At 50.3% G+C, this 8,065-nt stretch overlaps 1 protein-coding gene across 1 annotated transcript; it reads left to right on the top strand.

Moving 5' to 3' along the window:
- The first annotated feature begins 4,914 nt into the window (after positions 1-4,914).
- On the top strand, positions 4,915-6,183 carry GPR32 (G protein-coupled receptor 32). Its single transcript, XM_011946500.1, is given in 4 exon segments — positions 4,915-5,464; positions 5,466-5,544; positions 5,546-6,076; positions 6,079-6,183. Coding segments are annotated over 4 exon segments (1,131 nt in total). The 5' UTR covers positions 4,915-5,048.
- Positions 6,184-8,065: the final 1,882 nt, after the last annotated feature.

The raw sequence follows: 8,065 nt of genomic DNA, 5'->3' as shown, positions 1-8,065 counted from the left end.
AATGCATAATTTTACACTAAATGAATGAATCCATCCTCAGATGACAAAGGGGAGATTGTCCTCCTTAATGATCACTCATCAATTATTTATTTATCAAGTGACTGCTATGTTCGCGGGGCCAGCAAGCAATCCACACACCATCCTCACCTCTAGGGAACTCAGAGAGTGGAGCAGATGGGTGACCACCAAATGATCCAACAAACACGGTCTAATAGCTGCTGCCTGTAACCAGCTCTTTTTTTTTTTTTTTTTTTGCAGAGGGCATGGGGGGACCAGGGGAGATCAGAGTCTTGCTCTGTTACCGAGGCTGGAGTGCAGTGGCATGATCATAGTTCACTCTAAACTCCGTCTCCCGCGTTCAAGGGATTCTCTTGCCTCAGCCTGCCAAGTAGCTGGGATTACAGGCATGCGCCACCACACCCAGCTAATTTTTGTATTTTTAGTAGAGGTGGGGTTTCACCATGTTGGCCAGGCTGGTCTCAAACTCCCTACCTCATGTGATCCTCCCACCTTAGCCTCCCAAAGTGCTGGTATTACAGGCATGAGTCACCGTGCCCAGCCTGTAACCATCTCTTCATGGGAGAGAAGCTCCTGTAGGAGGGTCTGATTGAAAAGGGCCAGGAAAAGCTTCGGGGGAGAAAGTGAAATTTGTTCTGAGATCTCAGGAATGAGTGAAAAAAAAAAAAGAAAAAGAAAAAGCAGAGGACAGAAAGGGTGTTCCAGGCAGAGGGGTAGCACAGGCAAAGGCCCTGGGGTGGGAGGGAAACGAGAATCTTGGCAATAGAGATAAAGGTAGGGAAGCTGGGATGTGGTGCGCAAAGAGGGGGAAGGTGCAAGAGAAGTCTGGAGAGGCTGGCAGGTGCCCCAGCCCTCACCAGCAGTGTTGGGGAAACTCATATTTATCCCACAAGCAGTGAAGAGCCACAGCGTAGTTGTCCGGTTTGAACTGTATTTTTCTGAGACAGGGTCTCACTCTGTTGCCCAGGCTGGAGTGCAGTGGCACAATCATGGCTCACTGCAGCCTCGACCTCCTGGGATCAAGTGATCCTCATGCCTCAGCCTCCCCAGTAGCTGGAACTACAATGTAAGCCACCCTGTTTGGCTAACGTATTTTTATTTTGTAGAGACAGGATTTTGCCTTGCCGCTTAGACTGGTCTTGAAGCTCTAGGCTCAAGTGATTCTCCTGCCTGGGTCTCCCACAGCGCTGCGGTTACACAGTTTGGGCTTTCAAAGGATCACTCTGGCTGTAGGGTGGTGAGTGGCTGGTAGGAGATGAATATAAAGCCGGGGGCCGGGCGCGGTGGCTCGTGCCTGTACTCCCCACACTTTGGGAGGCTGAGATGCGTGAATCACCTGAGGTCGGGAGTTCAAGATCAGCCTGGCCAACATGGTGAAACCCCGTCTCTACTGAAAATATAAAAATTAGCTGGGCGTGCCCCCAGGGTGTGTGCCTGTAGTCCCAACTACTCTACTCAGGGGGCTGAGGTGGAAGAATTGCTTGAACCTGAGGGGCAGAGGTTACAGTGAGCCAAGATTGTACCACTGCACTCCAGCTTAGTCAACACAGCGAGATCCTGTCTCAAAACAAAAAAACAAAACAAAACAAAACAAAAAACAAAAAACAAAAAACTGAGGTGCTGTGTCCTTATGTGATAGCGCTATGGAGACAGGACATAGTGGACAGAGGCAAGAGGCTTTTTGGCAGCAAAATCAACAGGGTTTTATGATGAACTGGGTGTGCAGGTTGGGGGAGTAGGAGACAGAGGTATTCAAGGATTCTACACCCCTATCTCAGATGAGCATACTGAGGCTCGGGGTGCAGGGGAAGCCCTGAGCCCAAGATCACACAGTCATAATCCAGTGTTTCAACTAGAGCTTCGACCTATGCCTGTCTGCTGTGTAAACTCAAGCTTTCCTCAACCCCAGACCTCTCTTCTCTGTCCGTACCTCACCCTTGGAGGTCATTTTCAAACTTAAAGACATAAATAGTATCTAAATTATTTTGTACTATTTTTGTAGAGACAAGGTCTCATCATGTTATCCAGGCTGGTCTGGAACTCCTGGGCTCACACAATCTTCCTGCCTCTGTCTCCCAAAGTGCTGGGACTAGAAAAGTGAGCCACTGTGCCCCGCTGGCATCTAAATTCTAATGACTCCCACATGCCTGTATCCAGCCAGGAACCCCTCTTGTCATTCCTGTTTGTTTGTTTTTGAGACAGAGCCTCACTCTGTCACCCAGGCTGGAGTGCTGTGGTGCGATCTTGCCTCACTGTAACCCCAATGTACTGGGTTTAAGCAATTCTCCTGCCTCAGTCTCCTGAGTAGCTAGGATTACAGGCACCTGCAACCACACCCAGCTAATTTTTGTATTTTTAGTAGAGACAGGGTTTTACCATGTTGACCAGGCTGGTCTCGAACTCATGACCTCAGGTGAGCCGCCCACCTCAGCCTTCCAAAGTGCTGGGATTACAGGCGTGAGCCACCGTGCGGGGCTCCCCTCCTGTAATCTTGCTGCCAGTATCCAGCTGCCTTAGTGAAGTCTCCCTGGGATGTCTTACAGGCATTTCAAAGGCAAAGTGACCAACCCCGAGCTCCTGGTCTCACCCCAAACCTGCTTTCCTGCATCTCCCCTATCCCAGTGCACAGCAACTCTAGCTTCCATCGGTTCAAAAGTCCTGCAGTCACCCCGACACTGCTTTCCCCCTCACCTCACACATCCAGCTCAGCAGCAAATCTAGCCAGCTCCACCTTGACCCTGGAATCTGCTTCCTACCACCTCCTCTGCCATCACCCTGGTCCCCATCCCCATCACTGCCCACCTGGATTCCTGCAGCAACCTCCTCCTGGCCTCCTGCTTCCATCCCACCCCTCTCAGTCTCGTCTCAACCTTAAAGCCACAGTGATTGTTAAGACCTAAGTCAGATATTGTTCCTCCTCTGCTTAACAGTCTTTTGTAACTCACATCTTACAGGAAAGGCCAGGAGAGTCTGCACTATGACTCACAGGGTCCTGCTCCATCTGCCCGCTTCCCTGTCTGCCTTCATCTCTCACCTCTCTCCCCATTGCCCATGTGGCTCCAGCCACACCGGCCTCCCTGCTGTTCCTTGAGCATTCCAGGCACTGTCCTGACTCAGGACCTTTGCACAAGCTGCTGGTTCTGCCTGAAGGGTACTTCCTCCAGATACGTATGTGCCTCACTTTGTCATCTCCTCCAAATCTTTGCTCAAATGTTATATTCTTTTTTTTTTTTTGAGACAGAGTCTCACCCTGTTGCCCATGCTTAGTGCAATAGTGTGATCTTGGCTGACTGCAACCTCTGTCCCCGAAGTTAAAGTGATTCTCCTGCCCTAGCCTCCTGAGTAGCTGGGATTACATGTGTGTGCTACCATGCCCAGCTAATTTTTTGTGTGTTTTTAGTAGAGATGGGGTTTCGCCATGTTGGCCAGGCTGGTCTTGAACTCTTGACCTCAGGTGATCCTCCCACCTTAGCCTCCCAAAGTGTTGAGATTACAGGTGTGAGCCACTGAGCCTGGCCAAATGTTACATTCTCACTGTGGTCTTCCCTGACCACCCCCTTTAATGTACCAGTGGCCCCTTTCTGCTTTCTCTCTCGTCCCTCACATTCCCAATTCTCCTTAATTTGATTTTTTTTTTTTTTTTTTTGTTTAGAGATGTAGTCTCACTCTGTTGCCCAGGCTGGAGTGCAGTGGCCTGATCTCAGCTCACCGCAACCTCCAACGTCCCAGGTTCAAGTGATTCTCAGCCTCCCAAATATCTGGAATTACAGGAGTGAGCCACCACACCCGGCTAATTTTTGTATTTTTAGTAGAGACAGGGTTTCGCCTTGTTGAGCAGGCTGGTCTTGAACTCCTGACCTCAGGTGTTCTGCCTACCTTGACCTCCCAATGTGCTGGGATTACAGGAATGAGCCACTGTACCCGGTCAAAAACATTTTTAATTATTTATTTTTTGTAGAGACTGGGTCTCACTATGTTGGCCACCTTAGACTGGAACTCCTAACTTCAACCAGTCCTTCTGCTTCAGCCTCACAAAATGCTGTGATTACAGGCATGAGCCTCCATACCTGGCCCCCTCCACTTTATTTATTATTTTTCCATAACACTTGTAGTCTTCTAAAGTAGTATATCATGAGTTAATTTATTATATGTATTACACCTGACATCTCCCACTGGGATGTAAGTTCCATGAGGGCTTGTTTTGTTACATGAGTTATCTCTGGTACTTAGAACAATATTATTGTGTCCAGTGAGCTGAGATCGTGCCGTTGCACTCCAGCCTGGGTAACACAGCGAGACTCTGTCTCAAAAAAAAAAAAAAAGAAGAAGAAGAAGAAGAAAAAAGAACAGTATTATTGCGTCATAAAAGCATTCAGGCTGGGCTCAATGGCTCACACATTCAGACTTGTACTCCCAGCATTCTGGGAGGCCAAAGTGGGAGGATCACTTGAAGCCAGGAGTTGAAGACCAGCCTAGGCAACACAGCAAGACCCCATCTCTACAGAAAAGAAAATTAAGGCCGGGCACAGTGGCTCACACCTGTAATCCTAGCATTTTGGAGGCCGAGGCAGGCGGATCATGAGGTCAGGAGTTGGAGACCAGCCTGGCCAAAATCGTAAAACCCTGTCTCTACTGAAAACACAAAAATTAGCCAGGCGTGGTGGCGTGTGCCTGTAGTTCCAGCTACTTGGGAGGCTGAGGCAGCAGAATTGCTTAAACCTGGTAGGTGGAGGTTGCAGTGAGCTGAGATCAGGCCACTGCATTCCAGCCTGGGAGACAGAGCAAGACTGCATCTCAAAAAAAAAAAAAAAAAAAATTAAAAAAATTAGCTGGGCATGGGGGTAAGTATCTGTAGTCCCAGCTACTCCAGGAGGCTGAGGTGGGAGGATCTCTTGAGTCTAGAGGTGGAGGCTGCAGTGAGCTGTGATTGTACCTTTGCACTCCAGCCTGGGTGACAGAACGTGACCCTGTCTCTAAAAGAAGAAGAAGAATAATAATTCCATAAAAGGTATCAAATGGAGAAATAAATCATGAGAGGGGTCGCGGAGGGGACCAGGGACTGCAGTGACAGGCAACCTGGAGCCCTGACACGTGATCACTCTTGTTCCAGGAAGATGAATGCTTCCAGATGCCTGTCTGAGGAGGTGGGGTCCCTCCGCCCGCTGACCGTGGCTGTCCTGTCTGCGTCCTTTGTCGTCGGCGTGCTGGGCAATGGGCTGGTGCTGGGGATGACTGTCTTCCGCATGGCCCGCACGGTCTCCACCGTCTGCCTCTTCCACCTGGCCCTTGCCGATTTCATGCTCTCACTGTCTCTGCCCATTGCCATGTACTATATTGCCTCCAAGCAGTGGCTCCTCGGAGAGTGGGCCTGCAAACTCTACATCACCTTTGTGTTCCTCGGCTACTTTGCCAGTAACTGCCTCCTTGTCCTCATCTCTGTGGACCGTCCTCTACCCTGTCTGGGCTCTGAACCACCGCACCGTGCAGCGGGCGAGCTGGCTGGCCTTCAGGGTGTGGCTCCTGGCCCGCTGTCTTGTGCTCTGCACACATGAAATTCCGGACAACCAGAAAATGGAATGGCTGTACGCACTGCTACTTGGAGTTCAACTCGGAGAATGAGACTGCCCAGATTTGGATTGAAGGGGTCGTGGAGAGCCACCTTAGAGGGAGCATTGGCCACTTCCTGCTGGGCTTCCTTGGGCCCTTAGCAATCATAGGCACCTGCGCCCACCTCATCCGGGCCAAGCTCTTGCGGGATGGCTGGGTCCACGCCAACCGGCCCAAGAGGCTGCTGCTGGCGCTGGTGAGCGCTTTCTTTATCTGCTGGTCCCCGTTTAACGTGGTGCTGTTGGTCTATCTGTGGGGATGGGTGATGCTCAAGGAACTCTACCACCCCCGGATGCTGCTCATCCTCCAGGCTGGCTTTGCCTTGGGCTGTGTCAACAGCAGCCTCAACCCCTTCCTCTACGTCTTCGTTGGCAGAGATTTCCAAGAAAAGTTTTTCCAGTCTTTGCCTTCTGCCCTGGCCAGGGCGTTTGGAGAGGAGTTTCTCAGTCATTCTGTCCCCGCGGCAAAGCCCCCCGGGAACGATGGAAGCCTTCAGCTGGAAGCTGGAAGCCGTCTTTCTTAGTTTGCTTGTGGCCTCTTACCTTGACTGGCTTCTAAAACCCTGCCAAATCCTGCCTCTTCCTTCAGGAAGTCTTCCAGCAACCCCTCAACTAAAGCTCTGTGGTAGAGACAGCTACTTATTCCCCAGTGTCCATTCTTCCCCCTCCCCCCTCTTTTATTTTTGAGATAGAGTCTTGCTCTGTCGCCAGGCTGGAGTGCAGTGGCGCCATCTCAGCTCACTGCAACCTCTGACTTTCTCGTTCAAGCAATTCTGCCCCAGCCTCCCGAGTAGCTGGAATTACAGGCACGTGCCACCACGCCCAGATAATTTTTGTGTATTATTTTAGTAGAGACGGGGTTTAACCATGTTGGCCAGGATGGTCTCGATCTCCTGACCTTGTGATCTGCCTGCCTTGGCCTCCCAAAGGGCTAGGATTACAGGCGTGAGCCACTGTGCCTGGCCCATTCTTCCTTTTCTTTTTCTTTTTTTATTTTTTGAAGACGGGGTCTGATTTTGTCACCCAGGCTGGAGCGCAGTGGCACAATCTCGGCTCACTGCAGCCTTGATGTTCAGGGCTCAAGCCATTCTCCTGCCTCAGCACTCCCCACGCCCCACTCCGCCTAGTAGCTGGGACTATAGACATGTGCTACCTGGGTAATTTGTAGACACGGGGTTTCAACATGTTGCCCAGGTTGGTCTCAAACTCCTGAGTTCAAGTGATCCTCCAGCCTCCGCTCCCCAAACTGCTGGGATTACAGGTGTGAGCCACAGCACCTGGCCTCCTCTTTCTAAGTAGTAAAACTCCTGTGTTCTAATGAGGCACGTGATTAACTAGAAAAAAGGAAAGACTACATTTCCCAGTATCCTTTGCATGTGGGTCCAACCATGTGACTGCTTTCTGACCAATAGGATGTAAGTGGCAGCAATCAATGTAACTTCCTTGAAGTGCCTTTAAATGGAAGGGGCCTGCCCTCCATTTCCACATTTCCCCCATTCTATTGTCCAGAGTGCAGATGTACCAGTTAGCTCTTGCTGTGTAACAAAACCCCTCCACATTTAGAGGCTTAAAAACATAACCTGTTTTTTTTTTTTTCTGATAGGGTCTTGCTCTGTTGCCCAGGTTGAAGTGCAGTGGTGTGATCACAGCTCACTGCCACCTCAGTCTCCCAGTCTCAAGTGATCCTCTTACCTCAGCCTCCTGAGTAGCTGGCAGTGCGCCACCACGCCAGGCTAATTTTGTATTTTTAGTAGAGATGGGGTTTCTGCATGTTGGCCAGGCTGGTCTCAAAATCCTGACCTTGAGGGATCCGCCTACTTCGGCTTCCCAAAGTGCTGGAATTATAGGCATGAGCCACCGTACCTGGGCAGAACTACTTCTTTGAATCATGAGCAAGTGGTGTGACAGCTTCTGGATTGCATGACATTTTCCTTTTGCCTCAACCTAGAGCCAAAGGAATGGCCTGTTGTGACCAGGGACCACTAGGACTTCAACCCCCAGAAAGGAGTATTCTTCACATGCATCAGTTTGGTTTTGGGGTGTTTTAAGTAACAGAAAACCTAACTCCAACTGGCTTCAACAATAAGGAAATGTATTAAGTCACTTTACACAAGTTCCAGAGGTTGGCAGCATAATGAATAGTTAAGGGGTAGATTCAGCTGTTGCAGGAGAGACACGAAATAACAGTGGCTTCAACGAGCTAGGATTTGAAACCTCCCTTTTCACAGCCTGGGTGTAAGCATCTCAGGGCCGGCCTAGGGACTCCCTAGGGACACGGTTGCTTTCCATCAGGGCTGCTGTGGCAGATTACACAAATGGCCCCCGTCCTGCACACCTTCCTGAATACGTGCTCCTTGGCAATGTCACTTTTCAGATTTTCCCGTCAAGGGGTGGGGTCTCTTTCCTCACACCTTGAATCTAGGCCAGGCTCGTGACTTGCT

Source organism: Colobus angolensis, unplaced genomic scaffold, assembly GCF_000951035.1.
Source record: "Colobus angolensis palliatus isolate OR3802 unplaced genomic scaffold, Cang.pa_1.0 Scaffold25, whole genome shotgun sequence".
Lineage (NCBI taxonomy): Eukaryota > Metazoa > Chordata > Mammalia > Primates > Cercopithecidae > Colobus > Colobus angolensis.
This window is presented reverse-complemented; position numbering and strand designations above follow the sequence as displayed.